Here is a 26,095-nt window from a genome sequence, read left to right as displayed (position 1 = left end):
GTTAAGTGTATGTTTGGCACGAGTAAGGAACATGGCCAAGTTCATGAACTTCATGACTGCTATCAGGAGATGTTTTCCACGAACTCTCAGTATTTCTATTATTAGGAGACAATCATGGACTTGCCCATGTTTTATGTGCACGAGAGGCATTTTTTTTCCTGATGAGCATCATAAAGGGGTGGTGGAGCGTAGAGAGAGGGTAAAGTGCGTAACTTGAGGACATGTTGGGAAGTGAGAAAATGAAAAGAAAAGTGAAAGTAGGAAAGAAAAAATTATAACTTTTCCAATTGTTCATACGAGAGAATTTTTGATAGAATTTTTTTTTGCATTAGAGCAACGATTCACCCAAAACATCTCATTCTGTGGGCTGTCACAACAAGAACTTCCTCTTCATCTTCCTCCCACTCACCACCATCTGCTACACAAACAAGCGAAAAATTTTCATTTGAAAAAGTTATAATGAACTTTTTTATTTTGATATGGAAAATTTTACAAATGTTGGTATTCGTAAGTTTTCCTTTTAATTTGCATTGACTAGTGACAAAGTAATGACAGCTAATATTTATGAAGCTGAATATAGGAAGAGGCAACCAGGAATTCACTTCAATATCAAAATCGAAAAAAGCATGAGGAAAATTATCAATATACAGTTGTAATTAACTCTTTTCTTAGTTTAAAGAAAAGTTGGGGTTTACTCCTGTGAAATTTAAACTTAAAATGTCTTTGTTGGATAATGCGACTTTACCATCAAGCTATCTTATTTGGCCTCCAAATGTTCTTGAGTGCTTAGTGACGAAAGTTTAAAACGGCAAAATAGCTCCAGCCAAATTTTCATGAGAAATTGATATTTTTTTGTTTTCCTCATGCTTTATCAGTATAATATTGCCAAAAATTTACAAGCTCAAAAAATTAGGAACGAAAATATATGAAAAGGAGGAACATATAAAAAAAATTTGGTGAAAAAATGCAAAAAGGGGCAAAAATATATACAGGCTAAATAACCCCTTTTTCGGTATGTAACCAATATAAGCGTACATATCGTAATAAAATCACGATATAAAACGATAATATCCTGGTATTTTTGCTGTTTAAACTAGTCACTGAAACATCGAGCTTTTAGCGATATTTTCAATATATCACCGATAATTGTCCCTATGCTTGGGTGTGCAAGTTGGATCAGACCCCTTTGAACATTGGACCCTTACTCCAAGGCTGTTTTCAACACCAGTCAGTGAATAGTAAGTGGTCCTTGATCCAAAGCGTAGCAGGCGTGCTTTCTCTCCCCTCCTCTCTTTCTCTCTCAGAGGAAACCAACGTCAAACCCAAAATATTGTAGGCTCGGGACGAATAAGGCTGGTGGGGAGGCGACTTCTGTGTGTCCTGATTCAGCTTTGCCATCATTCTCAGACAGGTGATCGCACCCACTCACCATTCTGATTGCACCCATATGGAAATTCTTCTTCTGTTGTTGATAGCTTGATTGATGTATTGACACCCACAATTCTGAATTATGTTACTATAGGTTTTTGTCTTCTAAATGTCGGTGATTGGGGGGTGGCGATGCTTTGGTCCTATGCAGTCGCTGTATCAATCACGCGATCTTGCTTTTTCCAACATGCCCTTTGAAATTCAATAACAAAAAACTCGTGAATTGATTTGGCAAATGGCGGATAGAGTCAATGTAATGTTAGAAATGTGATCAGCCAACACTTTGACATATGTGCTTCTACAAATCACAGTTCACGAATGGAAAACAAAATTGATTGTTGTCATACCTTCATTGTGTTCTTAGGTGCTTATTTTGATGCTAGGTTTGGTTGGTTATCTGCAATTCTTCCCTTGCTCTTTTTAGTGTTATATCACATTAGAGAATAAAGTTCGTTTTAGTATCGACCATTTTGGATGCTCCCCATTTGTGTAGAAAAATGGGATGAGATGGATGTTGCCTTAATAGTGTACAATTCGAACAGCTTCGATATCCTAAGCCTTAATAACAGCCTCAGCCTGTTGGAGACCTTCCTTATCCTTTTGATTGTTTGTTTGTCCTCAAGATGTTTGTTTCTTTCCACATTGCAAGCCAGTCGCTTTAGGTTCCTGGTTCCTAGTTCCTACTACACTTATTTCTCTACTCCTTTGATTTGTACTTTTTTTAGCAGGGGGTTGATGCCTTGTCATTCTACCAAGATCTTACTTTCTTACTTAAATCTCACCTTCTGTCAAAAAAAGAAAAAGAAAAAGAAAATAGAGAAGTTGGTACATTTGGCTTTTGGGACTCAAAATGCTTTTGTGATTATCTTTTTTTTTCTTTTGTCATTTACATATGTTTAGATTGGGCAGCTAATCTTAGTGCCTCTTACTAACTAATGCAATTTCCTGGTAAATTTGCTCAATTCTTCTAGTTTGTAAAACGTTGGCAAGAATTTCGTTGCACTAGTAAAACCAAGTAACTAGCCATGGTATTTACCACTTTCTAGCTTGGTTTGTTTACTTTCTTTGTTAAAAGGTATGTACTTTTCGTTTTTATTAGCATTGTATGCAGATTTGGTAACAAGAGTCCAATTTATATTTGCTTCTAACAATTCTCTGTTTGAACATCTAAAGCTTGTCGAGATGAACTGGTATTATATTTGTTAGAATGAAAATCATGTACTCATGGATGTTTATATCATGCAGATCCTAGGAGATGAACCATGAGGAACAGAACCCCAGTGCTAAGAACTCTAGCTTTAGCATGGGAAAAAAGGAAGAAAAAAGAGAAGATTCAAGTGACACAGACTCCAGAACTATGGATTCTCATGAATCTTCACTAGTGCCTTCACATTCAGGAGGAGAGCCTGGGAAAGAACCTGCTAAGTTTGCTCATATGGTAAGTGGAGATAGCATAGATGCAGAATGCTCCTCAAAGGAAAGGCAAGATTTCAAGGTTGGACGGGAAATTGTTCAGCTTGCTGATACTGGCCTTCTAAACGAGTGGTTGGCTAATGAAATACTGCACGACAGAAGTGACTCAATTTCAAAGAGTATGTGGAACAGAAATAAACCTTCGGGCAAGTTGGCAGAGATACAGGTTTTTCTACCTTTTCAATCATTACAGTTCTTGATTCTCTGGTAAAGAAAGTACAGTTATTGCATTAAGTGGAAGCTAAGTATTGGTTATGATTGAACCATGTCATCTTCTTTTTCTAGGCCCAAATTAAATGCACCATGGAGAGAGCATTTTGGGATGGGATTGTGGAAGCGTTAGAGAAGGATCCTCCTGATTACTCGATAGTTGTCCAGCTAGTGACAGAAGTTAAGGATGAGCTAGATGCTTTAGTACCTCAAAGTTGGAAACAAGAACTACATGAGAGTATTGACATCGATCTGTTTGCTCAGGTGAACAACTAACCTCCACAAAACTCACTAGTTGTGTGTTGATCGGTCCAATAATTGGAGATTTTTTATTTGCCGAGTCAGATTCTAGAATCAGGAGTTCAAGATATTGTGTACCTCTCAAAGCTTCTTGATTACGCAATAAACATTGTAATAAAATTGGGAGCACCAGCACGTGATGATATCACAAAAGCTGCTCATGAAAAACTTGTCAAGGAGCTATCACATATAGTTGCTTCTGCCAACAGCGAGTCTAGATTTTCTTTTGCAAATGCCCTGGTTAAAGGACTAAGGTTTGTTTTGGAACAGATACAGGTGATTACATGCTTCAACCTTTCATATAGTACAATTGGAACAGACATCATACTTGCTTATGTTGTGTATACTATAAGCACTCGTCAATCGTCATATGGTAACGTGAGCAGCTTGAAGTTGGAATTTTTTCTATTTTCCAAAACTTAGATAATGCACATTTTTCTACCATGAATTGATCTCTGGTTCTAATTAAGAAATTTTTTCATGTAAGTTGTCCTCTTTCTGATTCATTTTGGCTTGCTAAATTGTATTTTGTGACTCTGGAATTTATGGAACCAAAAAACTGGCTCCTTTTTTAAAAGGAACTGTATGATTGGCTTTCTGTTCCATATTTCTTGCTAGTTTGCTCATAATTTGTTTCCTTGATCAAATCTTGTTACACCATATTGCACTTTTTTCTTCGCTTCTTTTGAGAGAATGGATTTAACATTAGAAAACATCCAAGCAAGTTCATCAGTCTCAAAAATCTCTTATCTTCAATTTCCGAACCAGCACAAGAAAGTAGTATTTGATCAAAGAGAGTTGAGAGCCATTTGATCGGAAATATGTAGTTCACTTGTGGCATCCTAGTACAGAAAGCCCAATTATCCTTGAGCAAATTTTGATGGATCTATAAAGCCGGCTGGTAAGAGATAAGAATTGCATGGTTTCTGCTGCTTTGGTCTTGAATTCTTCAGCTAGATCTGTCCTAGTGCTGTACCAATAAAAAAAAACTTGTTTCCCAATGACGAAGAGCTTGGCCAAAGGGATGTCAGGATGCAAATAATCTTGGGTTAATAAACTGTGGGAAACAGTACTAAAATGCTTAGTAATGCTGTTTTTGTCTTTTCTTCTCCTGATAACTACTTTCATGGTTGGCAAATAAGATACTGGATGTGGTTGTGGGTTATTCATTTAAACTTTATGCGGGTCTTAATATGTTGTCAAAGCATATTTTCTCAGCATTAAACAAGTAGATGTTTCAGAAGCATCTTTTTCATCAATTACATTGTTTTTCTTATGATATTTCACAGCCTTTCAATTGGCTAACAAAGTGATGTGTTTTTTTTTCAGATTCTAAAACAAGATATAAGTTTTGCAAAAATCCAGGCCTTAATTCCAGTGATTAAGGGCCCCTTGGGCATCGAATATCTTAAAAATGCTTTTGCTGTTCGTTATGGACCTCCTTCTGAAGCAACAACTCATTTACCTCAGACAAGACTTTGGATATTGGACATGCTGCATCATTTAGATGAGAAAAGAGTTGATTTTGAGTCTTCTGTTGAAGCATGCAAAACAAACCTAAGTTCTAGTCCTGCATTGCTGCTCCCCAACCTAATTAAACCTGGCAAGTATACAACAATAAGTTTATCTCTTGTCAAGTTCTTAGCTGATTTGCTTTGAATTTGGTAAGGGCTCTGTCATGGTTGGCAAAACCCTGCAAGTCAAGCCGTCACTTGGCCCAGTCATCCTGTATCAGGATTTTCACAAGTCACATCTGACTTGTTTTTCCACAACTTGGCTGCATTTTATACGAGACTTATATGGGTCCTCTGAGTTAAGAGTCAATGATGACTCTATGGAGTTGTGTGATTTACTTTTTTGCACTTGGTGAGAAAATGTAGGGAAAGTTAATGAAATAAAATAATGTCCTTTTAGATAAGAAAAAAAACTAAATTAAACCTCTCTCTCTCTGTCTCCGATTGCTGGATGTGAGGACTCCCTGTGTCTCTTTGAAGTCCTCAACAGTGTGCGGGCCTTCCTCTTTGTGACCATTGACTGAAAGTGAGCCCAAGGGCATGAACTCTCTCTTATCTCCCTTTTATTATCCCCATCTTCTTTTCCCTTGTTTTTCTTATGAAAATACGAGCTATGGTTATCCATGTAAAAATTAAGTGTATACAAATACCTGACAAGGGTATTTCTGTCCTTTTATTTAGAACAGTCCACTAGGGACTGAAATGTAATTTTTATTTTCTGTTCACTTTTTACTTTTTCTGTTTTTTTTTGTCTGTACATGTCAGATTTTTTGACTGTTGGGAGACAGACTGTTGGAAGGCAGTCCAACATCTGCTGGACTGCCTATAAATAGAGCCTCACCTCTCTTTTGCATTTTTGTGTGTTTATAAAACTCTCCTTTGGCTTTAAGCCTTGTGCTATTTTTTGTGAGAGTGATTTGTCTGTATCACCTTCGTGAGATTGTTATTGGTCCATTAGTGACCATTTTATATTCATGCACTTGTGTAGCCTTTTGTTGGCATTGTAATAGTGCACTCTTGTTTGATTACATGGTATCAGAGCGAGCTCTTTGAAAAGGCATTCTTAGTAATCCTTTGTGTTGTTGTGCCCTTCACGCTTGTGCTAGCCGCCCTTCTATTCAAATTTTTGCAATTCATTATGGGAGAAAAAGATGCCGCCTCTGTCATCGCATACAAGCTAAACGAGAACAACTATCTAATGTGGGCTACGGCAATGGAGAATCACATCAAAGGCAAAAAGCTATGGGGCTTTGTTAGTGGTTCCACGAGTGAACCCCAACTCAAGTTGAATAGAAGAGGAGATCAAGTCAAAGTGTTGTCCGAAGAAGAAAAGGAAAAGGCTTTACAAGAATACCAAGATAAGTTGGAAGATTATGAAGCAAGCAACACTCAAATTCTCTCATGGTTTATGAATACCATGGAATTTAAGATTGCCACCAACATTATCAAGTTTAAGAAAGCATGTGATGCATGGATCTTCTTAAAGAACTCCTTCATTCAAAAGGATATGGCTAGACTATATTACCTCCAAGACAAGGTACGTAATGCTAAACAAGGAGACAAAAGTGTGAGAGATTTTTATGGGATTTTATCTCTCATTTGGGATGAATTAGCCATGTTAGAACCTAAATGGGAAGGATCGGCTATTGAAATGAGAAAAGCTCAAATAGAAAGAGAAAATCTTTTCTCTTTCCTTTATGGCCTTCGACCGGAATTTGAACAAGTTAGGTCCTCTTTACTTTATAGGACATCAATTCCTTTTATAAGTGATGATCTTGCACAAATTTGCCAAGAGGAAACAAGACTTGGCATGTCCAAGTCAAATGATGAGGTTCTTGCCATGACAAGACCCGGTAACTTTGTAAAAACATATAAACCCCCTCATTTTGAACGAAAAACCAATGGAGAAGGACATCATGGCGGATACAAGGGAAAAATCCGATGTCATCATTGTAAGGAACTGGGACACATAAGATCGAATTGCCCCAAATTCAAGAAAGTAGCCGCTCTAAGTGAAGAAACTCAAGATATCAAGAAAGAAGGCAATTTCAATGATTTGACAATTGCCCAAATAGCGGAGGTTGTTTCAAATATCCTTAAGGCTACTACTTCTACATCGAGTGGCGCCATCTCTTCATCTTCTTCTCCAGGTAAGTCCAATTGGATTTTGGATTCGGGAGCATCTTTTCATATGACATAAAATGAATCCCTTTTATCCGATTGCACCAATTCATACTTTTCATGTGTGTCAACTGCCGATGACACTTCTTTAAAAGTCAAAAGCATCGGAAATCTTAAAGACACCTCAAAAATTTTTTTTTTTCCAAATGTAAGGGTCATTCCAAAATTAGATTTAAACCTTTTTTCAGTTTCTCAAATTTTCGATGATGGGTGTAAAGTCTTCTTCTCATCTAAGGCATGTTGGGTGCAGGATCTCCATGAAAAAGTGTGTGTGTGTGTTTCGGATCTGGATCTTATACCAGACCCGAGTCGGGTCTGGATCTTATACTAGACCCGAGTCCATTTATGTATAGCTTTGTATACTTCTTTTTTATTCCGGGTCTGGATATTATACCAGACCCGAACCCACAATGTACACTCAAACATATTAATACAGTCTTTAGGTCACGATTTCATTATTGAAATCGTGACAGCCGCAGCCCCTTCTTCTTCTATTCATTTCTCTTTTTTGAGGAGATTCTAACATGGTATCAGAGCAAAGATCCACTTAGGGCTTGAAGGGGGCTTCCAAAAGGTGCGACCAAGGTTTGAGATCTCTCCATTTCTCTCGTTTTCTTCACTTTCGATCTTCTTCATCACTCTTCATCTCTCTTTTCGTTTCTTTCCTGAAGGATTCACATCTCACGTGAATCCCTAACGTGAATCTCTAAGTCATCACGTGAATCGTGAATACGTGAATCATGAATCTAAAAAAAAAACTCGTCTTACGTGAATCTATTATTTCGCGTGAATACCTGAATCAACAAACAACAACAACAACAACTACGCCTTCATCCCAAAACAATTGGGGTCGGCGATATGAACCAAAAAAGAAAATCATTTTGGGTCTTCCACATGAATCCTTCTCCTCCAATCATTTCTAACCAATGCCATGTCCTCGATGAGGTTCAAAGCATTCATATCCTTTCCTATCACCTCCATCCATGTCTTCCTAGGCCTACCCCGACCTCTTTTAACTAATATATTTTCCCATTTCTCCATCCTTCTAACTGGAGCATCATTAGGCCTTCGCCGAATATGTCCAAACCACCGTAAACGATTCTCTCTCATCTTATTTTCAATGGGTGCAACGCCTACCTTCTTACGTATCTCCTCGTTCTGAATCTTATCTTTTATTGTATTTCCACACATCCATCTCAACATACGCATCTCAGCTACACTCATTTTTTGAATATGATGTCTCTTGGCAGCCCAACATTCCGTACCATATAGTACAGCGAGCCTAATAGTCGCCCTATAAAACTTTCCCTTCAACCGCAATGACATTCTACGATCGCACAACACTCCAGTTGCACTTTTCCATTTCATCCACCCAACCTTTATCCTATGATTTACATCTCCATCAATTTCTCCATACTTTTGAATGATAGATCCCAAATATTTGAAACAATCATCCACCGGTATTTCTTGCTCACCAAGCTTCACTACACTCCCATCACTACTTCGTTGCTTACTAAACCGACATTCCATGTATTCTGTCTTACTCTTACTCAACTTAAAACCTCTTGCTTCCAATGTCTGTCTCCATAATTCTAACTTAGCATTAACCCCAGCTCTAGACTCATCAATCAAAACAATATCATCAGCAAACAACATACACCACGACACATTTTCTTGAATTGATCTCGTAAGCTCATCCATCACTATAGCAAATAGGAAAGGGCTTAAAGCAGATCCTTGATGTAACCCAACCGTTATAGGAAAATTGGTTGTTACCCCTCCACAAGTGCGGACATTGGTTACTACTCCTTCATACATATCTTTAATTATACTAATGTACTTAAGAGAAACACCTTTCTTCATCATTGTCCACCAGAGAACGTCCATAGGTACTCTATCGTATGCTTTCTCCAAATCAATAAAAACCATATGCAAATCTTTGTTCCTCTCTCTATTTCTCTCAATAAGTTGTCTAAGAAGATGTATAGCTTCCATAGTTGATCCTCTAGGCATAAAACCAAATTGATTCTCCGATATCATGACAACCTTCCTCAACCTAGACTCAATCACCCTCTCCCAAAGTTTCATAGTATGACTCATGAGTTTTATACCACGATAGTTTGTGCAATCTTGTATATCACCTTTATTCTTATATAGAGGCACCAAAGTACTCTTCCTCCACTCATTAGGCATCTTATTTGTCCGCCAAATCTTGTTAAAAAGATTTGTCAACCATTCTAAACCTTTCTCTCCCAAGCATTTTCAAGCCTCGATAGGTATACCATCTGGGCCAACTGCCCTTCTTGATTTCATTTTCTTTAAAGTCTCTGCAATTTCTTTCTTTTGAATCTTGCGCATGAAGTCACGATTCATCTCATGAAAAGGAATGAACAAGTCTCCAAGATCTTGAGCATGTCTTTCATTAAATAGCTTATCAAAATAATCCTTCCATCTCTCCTTAATCTCCTCATCTTTGACTAAAACCCTTTGCGTTTCATCTTTGATACATCTAACCATACCCAGATCCCTCGATTTCCTATCTCTCATCTTTGCAAGCCTATAAATATCCTTCTCGCCCTCTTTGGTATCCAACTTATCATAGACCTCCTTATATACCTTATCCCTCGCGTTCCGAACTACTTTTTTAGCTTCTTTCTTTGCTATCATATACTTCTCCAAATTCTCATTATCACGACTCTTACTTAGATTTGTATAACACTCTCTTTTAACCTTAATAGCTAATTTGACATCCTCGTTCCACCACGATGTATCCTTACCTAGCGGTGCACTGCCTTTAGACTCACCTAATACCTCCTTAGCCACCTTTCTCATGCCACCCGCTATCTTATTCCACATTGATTCCGAATCCTCTTCGAGACACCAATCAACTTCCTTAACTACCTGCTCTACAAACATTCTCTGTTTAGCTCCTTTCAGTGCCCACCACTTAATTCTAGGATCTATCATATGTCTATCCCTTTTGCGGCATTGTCTAATTCTAAGATCTAAAATTAAGACTCTATGTTGTGTAGCTACACTTTCTCCCGGTATAACCTTACGATCGATGCAACAACCCCTATCTCTCTTTCTAAGTAGGAAAAAATCTATCTGACTCGTATTAACCCCACTTTTAAATGTTACTAGGTGAGACTCCCTCTTCCTAAACCAAGTGTTTGCTAAGATCATATCATAGGACAAACCAAAATCTAAAATCCTTTCTCCACTTTCGTTTCTTTCTCCTATACCATAACCTCCATGGATACTCTCAAATCCATCCCTAGTAATGCCTACATGCCCATTAAGGTCACCGCCGATGAAAAGTCTTTCTCTATAAGATATCCCTTGTACTACTCCATCTAAATCTTCCCAAAATTGACGCTTAATGGAATCATCTAAACCTACTTGAGGTGCATAAACACTAATAATATTAATAATATCCGTACCTAATACTAATTTAATAAGTAAAATCCTATCACCCTTCCTACGGACCTCAACTACATTATCTATAAACTCACAACTCATAACAATCCCTACTCAATTCCTATTCCTATTTATTCCTGTATACCAAATCTTATATCCCCAAGGTTCTATCACTTTTGCTTTCTCACCTACCCATTTGGTTTCTTGTAGACATAAAATATCAATCTTTCTCCTACACATAACATCTACTAACTCTACCAACTTACCAGTTAAAGACCCTATGTTTCAAGTGGCTAACCTAATGTTATGGTCTTGGACTAACTTCTTTACCCCCACCCGTCCAACAAAGTGAGGGAACCCTTGCCTATTTGACACCACACCCGGGCGCCGGTGTGACGCGTCGCTTCCGGGCGATGACCTAGCAACCCTTGCCCATTTATCACTGCCTCCGGGCCTATAGAGTACAGCGCGTCGCTCAGTAGGGAACGCCCCAACGAAATTCTCATATTGGTTCATATTCATAGGGTATGACTAAGTTTTTATGCTGGCAGTCACAGGCCTACCGCAACCCTCCTCCTTTATCCGGGCTTGGGACCGGCAGTGTATATTGGTTCATAGGCGTGAATACTTGAATCGTGAATCTAAAAAAAAAAATCTCATCTCACGTGAATCTATTGTTTTGCGTGAAACCCTAAGGTCAACCCATTTTCTTATTCGTCTAGCATATTTAGATCTGATTGCTTTTGCACCAGATCTGGAGCACTTCTCCCCTGCTCATCCTTCTGCCACCTGGACTAGAATCAAACTTTTGTTGTTCAGATCTGATATTTGACAACAGATTTTTTTTTTTTAATTTGCTTTCATTTCTACCAAGTGTCTCCTCCTTTCAGCATATTTTCTTCTCGTTGTCACAACTGGTACTCAATTAACAGTTGTCTATCAACGACTCAATGTTATCTTCATCTGTTTTTGTCCAGACCTGAAAACACAATTAGTTTCAACTTTTGTTCAACGTGTGAGAAATTCCTATTGCGTCAATCTCAATTTTATAAAAAAGGGAAGGGAAAATTCAGATCTGATCTCTTTTTGAATCTGACAGCCTCTAATCGTTAGTTTCTCGAAGGTTGCTCAGCTAAAAAAAAAAGGGTGCGACAAGCTAACCTTTTTTACAGTAGACTGGGCACTCCGTGGACACCCGAATATCCTTGTTATATCCTTGTTCAATTCCTTTTCTTCTATGGATTCTCATTCTTCTCAATCGAGTCTTTCTTCAAGTTTCCTCAATCAACTTGTTTTCAAAAAGTTAACCACCTTAAACTTCTTGATTTGGAAGAGACAAATCATACCTTTTATAAGGAGCCAATGTCTTTTAGGTCACCTGGATGGAACCACTCCAGTCCCGCTAGAATTTGTTACGAGAGAAGAGAAAGATGATAAAGGGGCGAGTTCAATTGTGTATGTCAAAAATGCAGAATATCTCAACTGGGAAAGAAAAAAACAATCAATAGTTGCATATATCACTTCTACCTTGTCTCAAGAGGTTCTTGTTGCAATCTCCGACAATTGTACAACCCTGCAACTTTGGGAGAGGTTGGTTCAAACATATTCACAGGTTTCACAGGCGAGGATGGTTTTTCTTAAGAGAGAATTTCAGCAGCTGAGAAAAGATTCCATGACCATCATGAAATATCTCAACAAGATGAAGACTATCACAGACCAACTTGCAGTTATAGGATGTGTCGTGAGTGACAGTGATATGGTGCAACAAACTCTCAGTGGATTGGGACCCGACTATAATATGATCGTCACTTTACTATTGTGTCTGCCTACTCTTCCTACTTTTGATGAGTTACGAGCTAAATTGATTCAGTATGAAATGACTTTGAAGGGATTTTCTGAAGAAACACATGCTCATGCAAATTTCCAAGAAGTTTTTGCCACAGGAGTGACTTATGGTCGAGGACAAGGGCGAAATGGACACGGAGGACGTGGATTGCTTCTCACTCCAAATATCTTGACTCACACTCAGGGACAAAGGTTAATCCCCACTTGCTTCCTTTGCAACAAAAGGATGGGCATATCAGGGCGAATTGTTGGCACAACCCTGAAAATAAAGGAAAGACTCTACAGACAAAACAAAAAAGAAAGCCCACTAATATCAGAGACAATGGAGAGATTAGAGATCTGTTAATATCTGCCCTGTCAGAATTGAAATTAAAGAAGAATGATCAAGGCACATGGTTCGTTGATTCAGGGGCAGCAACTCACGTGATTGGTGATGCAGGTAAACTTTCTAAACCTATCCCTTATTTTTGCAAAAGTAAAATTGTCACTGAAGATGGATCCTATCATCCTGTTTCTCATGTTGAAAAATCTGTCATTCCCATGTCACATTCTACTCTTGAACTTACTGGAAAATTATTATCTTTGTTTCTAAGCTTGTTGATGATAATCATGCTTTAGTCGAATTCACTCCCTTTTCTGTGCAGGTCAAGGACCTTCGCACGAGGGAAACATTTGCTGAAGGAAAGAGACGAGGCAATATGTATGTCTTTGAAGAAGCTCCATGTCATCCCGTCCGCCCTATTCATCTGGATTCAAAGCCTTCATTAGAGTCGTGTTCCTTCTCTTCAGCAAATGTTTTTAGTATTTCTGAATGTAATAAGTCTTCCTTATGGCATAGTCGATTAGGACATTGTGGGAGTCATTTTATTGAAAAACTTGTTTCTAATAATCTCATTCCAAAAGAAAGTCTCAATGTGGATGAGAAAAGTCAGAAGTGTTCCAGTTGTCTTTTATGCAAAAGTCATGTATTGCCTTTCCATTCTATTAATAAGAGGGCTTCAAAGCCTTTTGAGGTAATATGTTTTGATGTATGGGGACCTGCCCAGCTGCCTCTGGATCTGGGAGCAGATACTACATAATCTTTATTGATAGCTACTCTCGATACACCTGAATATATTTCATAAAAAATAAGTCGGAAGTTTTCATTTTGTTCCAAAACTTTCTTTTCTTAGTAAAAAATCAATTCTCTGAGTCCATCCAATTCTTTCAATGTGATGGAGGTGGGGAGTTCTCATCTAGTGACTTTATTTTTTTTCTTCAAAATAATGGGATAGGAAGAAGAGTGTCCTGCCCACACACCCCTCAATAAAATGGAATTGTTGAGCGAAAACACAAGCATATCATTGAAAGTGCCATGAGTATGCTCCATGATAGTAATCTTCCCATTAATCTGTGGACAAAAGATTTTCATTCTGCCGCACATGTGATAAATAGACTGCCTATGGTTGTTCTAGAAAATAAGTCTCCCTATTACTGTCTTTTTGGAGCTCATCCTAGTTATTATGATTTGTGTGCTTTCGGATGTGTTTGTTATGTGCATATTGATTGGTCCCTAAGAAACAAGTTTCAAGATAAGGCTCAAAAGTGTAGATTTGTGGGATATGCCGAAAACTACAAAGAATATAGGTGTTACAATCCCGTCAACAAATGTATCAGAATCTCAAAAAATGTCATCTTTGATGAACACAATTTTGATCACAAAGTTGGCACAACGGATATGCCCTCTACCACCACCGAAGTTTATCATCCTTGGCTGAATTCAGAACTTTTTGCTAGTTCCAATAAAGTCTGCTCTCCAGATTGTGGGCAGCAGGAAGAAGAAATGACTGAGACTATTGGCACATCGGGATTACAGAATGGGGAAGAAATACCATCTGTACCAGACAAATACAAGGGAATTTATTATACTAGACAGAGAACGATAGTGCCAAATCTTTCAAATCACACCTCAGCAGCTGCACCTACTTCCTCTCATACTCTTGAGGTCAGAAGATCCAATCGCATGCGACATCCTATTGATAGGTGGGTCAATTATAACAATTTCTCCTTGGACTTTCAACTCTTCTTAACTGCTCTGAATAAGGAGGATGAACCTATCATGTACTATCATGCAACTACTTCTACCAAATGGGTAGAAGCCATGAATGATGAAATGCAAGCCTTACATGAATGTGGAACCTGGGAAATCGTCCCCAGACCACCTGCCAAAAATGTTGTTGGATGTAAATGGGTCTACAAAATAAAGTATAAACCAAATGAAACTATTGAACGATACAAGGCGAGACTGGTTGCAAAAGGATTCACTCAAGAAGCAGGACAAGACTATGATGAAACATTCAGTCCAATGGTGAGAATGGGAACAATTTAAATTATTCTTTCACTGGCCGTTGAACATGGATGAAAGTTGAGTCAGCTTGATGTTAAGAATGTCTTTTTGCATGAGGATTTGAAGGAGGAAGTCTATATGGAACAAGCCCCTGGATATCAAGAGCAAAAGTGTAAAACACATATATGCAGGCTAAAAAGAGCCATCTATGACCTAAAACAAGCATCTCGCTCTTGGTTTGACAGCTTCTCACTTGAGATTCAAAAGCATGGATTCTCACGCTCCCTACTGGATCACTCATTATTTATTTTTAGAAGTCAGAATGTGATCACTCTATTGTTAATTTATGTTGATGATATAGTTATCACAGGAAACTCTGAAGATAACATCAAAGAAGTAAAAGACCTATTAGGACAGATGTTCAAAATGAAAGATCTCAGAGCCTTGCGCTATTTTCTTGGCGTAGAAGTCGATAGCCAGGCTCATGGCTTGACCCTCACTCAACATAAGTATACGATAGATGTTCTCAGCAAGGCAGGTATGAAAGACTGCAAACCTTTAGCAACTCCTAGTGTGCTCCACCAAAAACTAAGTACTCATGATGGAGACCTGTATGAGGATCCCACCAGGTACCGCAGTCTAATAGGAATGTTGCAATATCTCCCTGATATTGTTTATTTAGTCAATCAAGTGTCTCAATTTATGCGTGCACCACGTACTGGACATATGGAGGCGGTTAAGAGGATACTCAGATATCTGAAAGGGACCATTGGAGATGGCTTGATATATTCTCCACAGTCGTCTGGTAAGAATGTGTGTGAACTTACTGTATATTGTGATGCAGACTGGGCAAGAGATCCTAATGAGCGAAGGTCTACGTCGGGATATTGTATTTTTATTGGGAGAAACTTATTCTCTTGGAGTAGTAGAAAACAAAAGGTTGTTGCTAGATCAAGCATTGAAGCTGAGTATAGATCCATGGTTGTCGCTACTGCTGAAATCACATGGGTCAGGCATTTACTAACTGAAGTGGGAGAAACGATCTCTTCGTCTACCTTGTTGTGTGACAATCAAAGTGCTCTCAATATGTCATTTAATCCAGTACACCACAGTTGCGCTAAGCATATTGAGATCGACCAACATTTTGTGAAACAAAAGGTTGAAAAAAAAGAGATTGAGCCTGAATTTGTAAACACCGAAAGACAAGTTGCAGACATTTTTACCAAGGGCTTGACAAAAGATCACTTTTGAATGCTTAAAGGCAAGTTGTTCGGTGAAAAAGTGTGTGTGTTTCGAGTTTGGATCTTATACCAGACCTGAGTCTGGATCTTATACCAGACCCGAGTCCATTTATGTATAGCTTTGTATACTTCTTTTTCATTCTGGGTCTGGATATTATACCAGACCCGAACCCACAATATACACTCGAACATATTAATACAGTCTTTAGGTCACAATTTCATTATTGAAATCTTGACAACCGCAACCCCTTCTTCTATTCCTTTCTTTTTTCTCAACACAGGCTCAAAAGGAGATTCTAACACTCCAGTCAGGGAAACTGATTGGGCAAGGCCATAGAAGAGGATATCTCCATTACATGGACTTTTTATGTTTGCCAAAAAAATCTTTTTGTAATCATGTCAAAACATGGATTTAGATCTTTGGCATAAAAGATTAGGACATCCAAGTATATCCAAATTATCTCAGTTTTCATTTTTGAAATTTTTTTGTAAAGATAAAGATTTTGTATGTGAAGATTGTATACTTGGTAAAATGAAAATGATACCTTTTGGATCAAGAACTTCCTCATCTAGTGAAATCTTTGAATTGGTGCACTCGGATGTGTGGGGTCCCGCTCTTGTTATGTAAAAAGGGGGGTATTCATATTATGTTACATTCATAGATGATTTCAGTAGACATACTTGGATTTTCTTCCTTAAACTTAAATCAGAAGTTTTTTCGTGTTTTAAAAATTTTCATAACCTTGTTGTAAACCAATTTAAAACAAATATTAAAGTCTTCCGCTCCGACTCAGGGGGAGAGTTTCTCTCAAATGAATTTCAATCATATCTAAAAACTCATGGAATTTTACACCAACGATCTTGTCCAAAGACTCCTCAACAAAATGAAATTTCTGAAAGAAAGCATCGTCATAATCTTGAGACTATTAGAACTTTTCTTATCTCAAAGAATATTACAAAACAATTTTGGGCCGAAGCTGCACTTACCGCAGTATACCTAATAAATAGAATGCCTTCTCAAGTCTTGGAAAACAACTCTCCAATTGAAAAACTTTTTAAAATCTCTCCTGACTTGAAAAGACTAAGAGTATTTGGATGTAAGTGTTTTATACTTTTTGAAAAATATAACAAACTCTCTCCCAAAGCCATAAAATATGTCTTTCTTGGATATGCCGAGAATCAAAAAGGCTATCGATGCTATGATCAAACAAATGATAAACTTTATGTGTCCAGAAATGTCACTTTTCTTGAAAAAGAAAACGGATTTGATTTTGAAAAACCCAAAGAAGAAGTCGAGTATGCCTTTTTATTTGATTTATTACCTAAATCAAATAATAAAATTGTTAATGACGTTGAAAATGTCGAATCTATTAATGACTAGTGAAGATAGAGAACCATGCCAAAATCTCTTACAATATTCTAGACATAGTATTGGGGAGCATCCATGTGCCTTAGAAAAATATAATCAATTAACAAATATCGAGGAAACTAGTGTTAGAAGATCTGAACGAATCTATAGGCCTCCAGATAGATTTGTATCATATAAATCTTTTACTCCAAATTATAGAGCTTATCTTCTAGCTGTCCATGCATATCATGAACCATCTAACTACAATGAAGCTAAAAACATAGATGAGTGGGTAGAAGCCATGAAGATAGAGTTAGATGCTCTACATAAAGCTCATACTTGGACTATTCAACCTCTTTCCAAGGGTAAGAAGACCATAGGGTATAGATGGGTCTTTAAAATCAAAACAAAAAGTGATGGGTCCCTAGAAAGGTATAAAGCACGATAAGTTGCAAAATGATACTCCGAAGAATATAAAATAGATTATGAGGAGACATTTGCTCCAGTAGCTCGTATGACCACAGTTAGGACTTTAGTTGCAGTAGCGTCCATTAGAAAACGACCTATTTATCAATTAGATGTTAAAAATGCATTCCTGAATGGAAATTTAACTTAAGAAGTGTACATGAATACTTCCCCCGGTTTGTCTATTGAAAAGGGCATGGTTCTTCGACTTCAAAAGGCTTTGTATGGGCTTAAGCAAGCTCCTAAAGCATGGTATGATCGGTTTAGTAATACCATATTGAAATTTGGTTTTAAATCCTGCTACACTGACACTGTTTTGTTTATAAGATCTACAGGTACCTCTCTTATTATTCTTCTTTTGTATGTTGATGACATGATCATTATTGGCAATGATCAAAAGGAAATTTAAGAAATTAAAGTTATGCTTAAAAAAAAATTGATATGACTGATCTTGGTTTTTTGAGATATTTCCTAGGCATTGAAGTGGTTTACTCGCTAAGGGGCTACATTTTATCTCAAATCAAGTTTGCAGCAGATATTGTTGCATGCTCGAAAATCACTGATACAAAGTGTGCGAATAGACCTGAGATGATAAATGCAAAAATGAGAGATGAAGATGGGGTACTAGTAGATGATCCAACACCTTATAGACAACTTATCAAATCACTAATGTACCTTTCTATTTCTAGACCTGATATTGTGCATGCTGTATACAATGTCAACCAGTTTCAACATGCGCCCACATCAGTTCACATGAGTGTCATGTTAAGAATAGTTTGATACATCAAGAAAACTATTTCTAAAGGGCTATTTCTATCATCTTCTTCATCTTTAAATCTTATTGCTTATACTGATTCTGATTGGGGAGGAGATCCCAATAAACGTCACTCAACAATTGGTTTTTGTGTTTTTTTAAGTGATTCTCTCATTTCTTAGCGATGCAAGAAACAACAAAATGTGTCTTTATCCTCCACTTAAGTTGAGTATAGGGCAATGGCTACAACAACCACTGAAGTTGTGTGGATGCGTGCATTACTCTCAGATATGGGAATTGATATTTCAGAGCCTTCAAAATTATGCTGCGACAACAAAAGTGTTATATATATTGCCAACAATCATACCTTCCATGAGCGAACAAAACACATTGAGATGGATTGTCACTATATTCGCGAAGAATATTTGAAGGGGACTATTACATTGCCATATGTTTAATTTGAATTTGAGTTCTTCACCAAAGTTCTTCCTTTGCCTAGATTTTTGTATCTTCTTAGCAAACTTTCGGTGATTTCACCGTAAGTTTGAGGGGGAGTGTAAAAATTAAGTGTATACAAATACCTAACAAGGGTATTTTTGTCCTTTTATTTAGAACAGTCCACTAGAGACTGAAATGTAATTTTTATTTTCTGTTCACTTTTTACTTTTTCTGTTTTTTTTTGTCTGTACATGTCAGATTTTTTTACTGTTGGGAGACAGTCCAACGTCTCTTGGACTGCCTCCCATTCATTAAGTGAGGCTCTATAAATAGAGCCTCACCTCTCTTTTGTATACAATGCTTTTCAAAAGCATTTTTGTGTGTTTATAAAACTCTCCTTTGGCTTTAAACCTTGTGCTATTTTTTGTGAGAGTGATTTATCGGTATCACCTTCGTGAAATTGTTATTGGTCCATTAGTGACCATTTTATATTCGTGCACTTGTGTAGCCTTTCGTTGGCGTTGTAATTGTGCACTCTTGTTTGATTACAATCCATACCCTTTTTTGTCTCCCCTTTCTCTTCCTAAATTGCTCTCTCTCTCTCTCTCTCTCTCATATTCTTTGTTTTTTTATGTGCCCATATGTTCTTTTCTTTAATTTGTTCTCATCCTTTTTTTTCTTGTTCTGAACATAAATGCGCTCACTGGTAATTAGCCATGGACCCTTTTCTCTCCCTCCTTTGTCCCTTTCCTGAAGGACTTCTTTTGTTTTCTCTTTTTCTATTTTCCTCTTCTGTTCTTTTTTTTTAAATTCTAATGTACACAATTATTTTCAAGATGAATTAGGTTCTAAAATTTTGATACTAGAGCTTAGATTTGTCTGCATGCTTGTAGATATGATAACAATATTTGTTCTTATTATGTAAAGATAGTTTAATTATTTATTTTGCTATTGATAATCTGTGGCTTTTAATTTTTTATAAATTATAAGAAAAGACCCATGAGTGGGTCTAGTTGTTTACCCAAGTAACCAAGCCAAGTCTCCTGATCCAAACTGACTTGAGGTTACCAACCATGGCTTTTATTGCTTTAGAGACTCAACTGCTCAAGAGATAAATGTTTGCTTGGAGTTGTGCTGAAGTAGCAACTTCATATGATTTATTTGCATTCTAACATAGCTTTGACGTGTTCATGGCCAGGCAGAGTACCTAAAATTGACATTGAGTGGAAATCTATAGGAAATATTGTGCGCCTAGGACTTATTCAAATTGTGACCAGAGCTCTTGCATCAAACGAAGAGAACACCCCAGAAACTCTCAGGTTGGATCTGGAGAGGTTGGTAGCATTACAAAATGACTTCCAGAGAGTGGTGGTAATTGCTACTGCGTGAGTATTTCAGCTTTTTGATGACTAGTGAAGCTTATAATTGTAAGCTAGCTGAAGCTTTGTTCATCTTCATAAAAGAATTAAACAGTCAAATTTATGCACCAGATTGCTGTTAGTGAGGCAGACACTTGCAGACAAGGAACTAACGCTTGAAGTCATTGAAAGTATTCTAAATGATGCAAAGCAGGAGCTTAGTAGGATCTTGGAGATCCCTTTGGTTACGATCTATCACATAGGCCAGCTGATTTCCCAGATATGTTCTTACATTAGTGCAAGCTCAGTAGATGCTGGATTGATGACAAGAGTCATGAACAGGAGTCTTACTCCAGGGGATGCAATTTTCACAAAGGTATCAAATGCAGTGATCGAAAGCATGCGTGTGATACTTCTGGTTGGTAAGGAGCAAAGCAGTGGTGGCTTCCCTCTTGCACAGACTTTGTTGAAACGGGTGGGAGCTAATTCCATTCTTGAACTTGTCATTGAATTGACAGATAACTTGGATGTTATAGCTCTTGTGACTTGCCAAGTGCATGGATTGTGGTATGAGAAACTAAAATCTGTCATAAACAGTGAATGTACATGAGAAGCAGGTATTGCATGTTATCTAAAACCCACTTTTTGCATTTGTTGCATTTGTGCATTATTATGTACATTGCCAAAAACTTGTAATTATTGTGTGAACTTGGATTTGAATCTAAGATTCTCCTTTCTTTGTAATTGGTAGCTGCAAACCAGTTTTTTGTGGGAAAAAGCAATAAACTAGTTAATTGCTGAATCTTTGACAATTTCTTCTCTTTTTCCTTGGCCAGAGCAGACAGAAATGTTATCAACTCAGTGAACCACTACTTGGAGTGGTCTACGTCATCTATTAGTGATTGGCAAGCAACACTAGATTAATTTAAAATTTTCTGAATTACTTAGAATTGTGTAGCTAGTGTAGGGATGTAATTTCTTGTGAGTGATTCATTAGAGAATGTTTTAATCGACAGAGCTGCTGAAATCTTTTTTCTTTTCAATAAGGGTTTAAACCTTATTCATTCAGCAGCATTTACGACCAGGAAGGATAGCCACCGTTGCTTACAGTTAGATCTCATTAATAGGATTGTGGAGTCTTTTAGGAGATCTGTTTCTATCACATTATCATGTCACTTCATGTCTAGGTCATGATTCCCTATCTTGTTTTCAGGCTTTCAGCAAGGCTGCTTCTGACTAGAACTTGGCCACCGTTCCTAATGGTTCATCAAGAAGTATCAGTGCTAAATAAATCAGAATGAGGAAGTCTAATGCAGGTTGGCCAGGAAATATGCTCATTTCCTAACCTCAGCTACCTTCGAGTTTTGAGGTGCCAAAGCTGCAAAAACCTGAAGGCCTGGAAATCATGAGTTAATTTGTAACCTTCCATATTGATAACGAATTGTATTCTACATTCTGAATCTGCCATAGGATAAACTGTGTGAAACTAACTGTTCCTCAGGGAGGGCAATCCAGTAGGAAGAGGTTTGCACTTGGCTGCAGGTTTTCAGGACCCAGTGACCCCCCCCGCCCCCCAAAACATTGGCTAGCATTGGTAATAAAACCCTTTGAGCCCCCCCTGCCCTGCCCTGCCCTGCCCACTGGAGAGTACACACAGCTTCGACCTTGAGACAAAGGACACCACATAAGGGTTTCAAACTCATGATGTCCTTTTTTAGAACTGACATAAACTACCAATCTTCAAATGTGCTGGCCACTTACATTGCTGGCCCTAACAGGAGAAGTATAGGTGGCTAATCTGATGCAGCCGAGGCAATAGTCTCAACAATTTATCTGAGTGAGGCATTATTGGATTCCTATAGTGAACACAAATGCATTCTATGTCACATGGACACACCTAAAAGGACACGAGACATGACATTTTTGTGTAGTTTTCCATTAAAAGCAGTATGTATGGGGACACAACACTGGAGTAAATTGGAGTATCCCTGTGACAATGCATTTGTTACGTGGACCAGCTTAGACAATCTGCGTCTTGCCATTAGCTTGTTTGCATGTAGAAAGTAATCAGGCAAAAAAGGCTGACAAATGAAACAAAGACTTGTAGATGTGCATCTTTCAAGCTACTAATAATAATAATCAGCAGCAGCAGCAGAAGAAGGATAATTTTAAATTGGTACCTTGGCATAATTCAAAAACACACATGTTTTGAAAATTTTAAAGCACACCTAAACTTTGTTATTGCTAATAAAAAAAGTATGCTATTGACATTAAATTTTAACCTATTGTCATAAAATATGGCACGTAATTTTTGTCTAATTTTCCATTAAGTATAGTATACAAGGAGACACAACATGGGGTAAGTTGAAGCATCCCAGTGGTAGTATGTAGATCTCAAATATTTACTTTAGGAATTTGTTGATGGGGTTTTCTCTCTTCTCCAATATTTGATCTCTTTTTCTATAAGTAGAACCAATTCATTGTGGCATGGAGATGATGATACTCTGAAGATCAATAAAATCAAATTTTTAAGGGAATAAAATAAAAAGTTGAGAAAGGTAGATATTAAATTGACACCCACCTAATTCATCAGCCTCTCGAACCAAGTTGGCACATAAACCAGGAGTATATTCTAATTGTTGGAGGGTAAAAAAGCAATATCTTTGTACTAACCCAACAGAGGTTAGTAGTAACTATATCTAATTTTGAAATTCATTGTTTTTTGTCTAGATAAACAAAATTTGGTGCCTTTTTGAGAAATTTCAAGTGTTAGATGCATTTTTGGATGATGATGATGATGATGATAATAATAATAATAATAATAAAAGAATGAGTTATACACCTACATCTTCCCAGAATGCAATTTCAACCAGTTGTCAGATAATATATACTGAAATGATTAATTTGAACACATTTTTGTGTGGACTAAAATAACAAAATTTTATTTATGTTAAAGTATACTGCTGCATAACTTTCCTCTTAAATAAAATACTATTAAGAGTGTATATGTACATACGGGTCCAGATTTGGACCCTCAGACCTGATCCGATCAGTGTATTATATATATATATATATATATATATATATATATATATATATATATATATATATATATATATATATATATATATATATATATATATATATCAAGGAATAGGGCACAATTCTTATTGATTAATAATCGTGCTTCTCGTGGCTACCTCCTCTCTTCTCTTCCTTACAACAGTGATGCAGAAGATGCAGATTACAGGTGCGTGATTTCTAAGATGGTATCAAAGCAGGTTGAAGTCTAACGATCAGGTCGGTTTCCTCCCTTTTCTCTCTTGTTCTAAATTAGATTCCTTTTTTTCCATTTCTCAAAAAAAAAATTGATTTGATCATATTGGGTCATTTTCCTTTCAGCCATTTTTTCTCTCTCAACGTCAATCTGAATCTGATCGTGCCTGATCAAATTTTTCCTTTTTTTTTCTTCAAAAGGTTTTTCCTTTTCCAATATCGACACAGGCCCCGTTATTTGATCTTGTTTTTTTTAATCTGGATTGCCACCCAAATCTCTTCTCTTCGTCGGATCTGATCATTCTGATCAGATCTTATCGTCTAAAGGCATATTGAATCAGATCTGCTTGCGGCAAATCGATTTTCTCCTCTTTCCAATGTCAAAATTGAATTTGATCATATCCGATCAGTTTTCTAAATTCTTATTATTCTTCTACCCTCTTCTGCTCTTGTTTTTTCCCTCTTCTGCTCTCGTTTTACATATGTTCTTTTTCATATTAAACCATACTTGTTCTTTTTCTTACCTACATCACGAGTTGATTTTTTTATATTCGACTTGCAATCGTTCCATTTCTAAGACTTTCAAACTTCCAACATCATGACTTCTGCCAAGTCTGTAAGACCTACAGCACGACTGTTCCAAAAAAAAAAAGTGGACGGACAAACTTGTGTTGCTGGGTCAATGAATTGCTGAGGAATTGAACCAAAGTTTTTTCTCTTAATCCACTAAATCTTCCCAAAATTGACGCTTAATGGAATCATCTAAACCTACTTGAGGTGCATAAACACTAATAATATTAATAATATACGTACCTAATACTAATTTAATAAGTAAAATCCTATCACCCTTCCTACGGACCTCAACTACATTATCTATAAACTCACGACTCATAACAATCCCTACTCCATTCCTATTCCTATTCCTATTTATTCCTATATACCAAATCTTATATCCCCAAGGTTCTATCACTTTTGCTTTCTCACCTACCTATTTGGTCTCTTGTAAACATAAAATATCAATCTTTCTCCTACACATAACATCTACTAACTCTACCAACTTACCAGTTAAAGACCCTATGTTCCAAGTGGCTAACCTAATTTTATGGTCTTAGACTAACTTCTTTACCCCCACCCGTCCAACAAAGTGAGGGAACCCTTGCCTATTTGACACCACACCCGGGCGTCGGTGTGACGTGTCGCTTCTGGGCGACGACCTAGCAACCCTTGCCCATTTATCACTGCCTCCAGGCCTATAGAGCACAACGCGTCGCTCAGTAGGGAACGCCCCAACGAAATTCTCATATTGGTTCATATTCATAGGGTATGACTAAGTTTTTATACTGGTTGTCACAGGCCTACCGCAACCCTCCTCCTTTATTCGGGCTTGAGACCGGCAGTGCATAACTAAACAGTTATACACAGGCGGAGTTAGAAGCACAATTTTATGAGCCATAAAATTTGATACATTATAGGTAATTGATTTTTAAAAGCTTTCAAACGCCTGGCTACTTGTCATAATTAGATTATTTGAGAGCCAATTTCCACTAATGAAACCATGTAGAATGCATCTGTAACATTAAATTCATGAAAAAAAACAAAAACACAAAAAACTTAAAGAAAGGCAATCTTTGTTTTTACCTCTCAGTGACACACACACACACAGAGACACACACACACACACACACAGAGAGAGAGAGAGAGAGAGAGATAAGAACTAATGTGTGAACTGTGTTCTCATAATTTTTTTGTTCTTTTCTCTTGAATCTAACCATATAGAGGTGATCTCTTGAAACATCAGATTTTGATGAAACATCCTATATATATATAGAGAGAGAGAGAGAGAGAGACTAGAATATGATAACTACAGTGTGAACAGGGCATTTTCAACACTTTTTTATTTGCAAATTCAACCATGTAGATGTATTTGGCATAGTGAAATTGTTAGGAATTAACTATTGGATTAGTGTATTTTCGATGAAAACTATGATTTTTGGATGCTTAAATATTTATGAAGATTATGAGTTGTTGATTTTAAAGCCTTAAAAAATCTTGATTGTGCATGATAATGGGATGGTTCAAGAGTTTTTCCATATAAAACAAATCATGTAGATCACATCCGCATTGTTAGATTTAAGAGAAAAGATAAAAAAAAATCCATAAAAACCCAGTTCACATGGTAGTTCTTATATTTCTAGTCTTCGTATTCTAGTGACTATATATATAGAGAGAGAGATACTGTTCATCATCACTAGCTTAATGGCAAAATATAAAAATAAAAATGTTCATCTGCTCTATCCATAATACATTGTCATCAACGTAACTGAAAATTTCTAATGCTATAATAATCCCTTATCACCATTGAAGAAAACCCCACGTCAATTAAATCACCTTGTACAAGGCAGATCGATTGTGGACTGTACAACGTCCTTGAAACGCATTTCTAGCAAGCCAGAAGCTTGGAGGAAAGGATTTTTTCTCAGCTAAGGCAGAAATAACTGCAGAAAACAAAACATGATGG

General features: G+C 37.1%; 1 protein-coding gene across 3 annotated transcripts; it reads left to right on the top strand.

Annotated features, from left to right (window-relative positions):
• The first annotated feature begins 1,266 nt into the window (after positions 1-1,266).
• LOC149830942 (uncharacterized) lies at positions 1,267-21,105 on the top strand. 3 transcript variants are annotated; one of them, XM_090013556.1, is made up of 8 exons: positions 1,306-1,411; positions 2,674-3,067; positions 3,187-3,375; positions 3,457-3,687; positions 4,741-5,018; positions 20,146-20,328; positions 20,434-20,723; positions 20,820-21,105. In XM_090013556.1, exons 2-8 carry the CDS (start codon positions 2,684-2,686, stop codon positions 20,909-20,911), a joined length of 1,647 nt encoding a protein of 548 aa, XP_089869682.1. In that variant the 5' UTR covers positions 1,306-1,411; positions 2,674-2,683; the 3' UTR covers positions 20,912-21,105. The 3 variants fall into 3 exon arrangements, with proteins under 3 accessions (XP_089869680.1, XP_089869681.1, XP_089869682.1); XM_090013554.1 differs by having other exon boundaries at positions 1,267-1,411; positions 20,434-21,105; XM_090013555.1 differs by having other exon boundaries at positions 1,304-1,411; positions 2,681-3,067; positions 20,434-21,105.
• Positions 21,106-26,095: the final 4,990 nt, after the last annotated feature.

The sequence above is a fragment of the Nuphar pumila genome, chromosome 7, assembly GCF_984573655.1.
Source record: "Nuphar pumila chromosome 7, dmNupPumi1.hap1.1, whole genome shotgun sequence".
Classification (NCBI taxonomy): Eukaryota; Viridiplantae; Streptophyta; class Magnoliopsida; order Nymphaeales; family Nymphaeaceae; genus Nuphar; species Nuphar pumila.
Note: the sequence above shows the minus strand (reverse complement) of the source record. Positions and strands in the feature narration are given on the sequence as shown.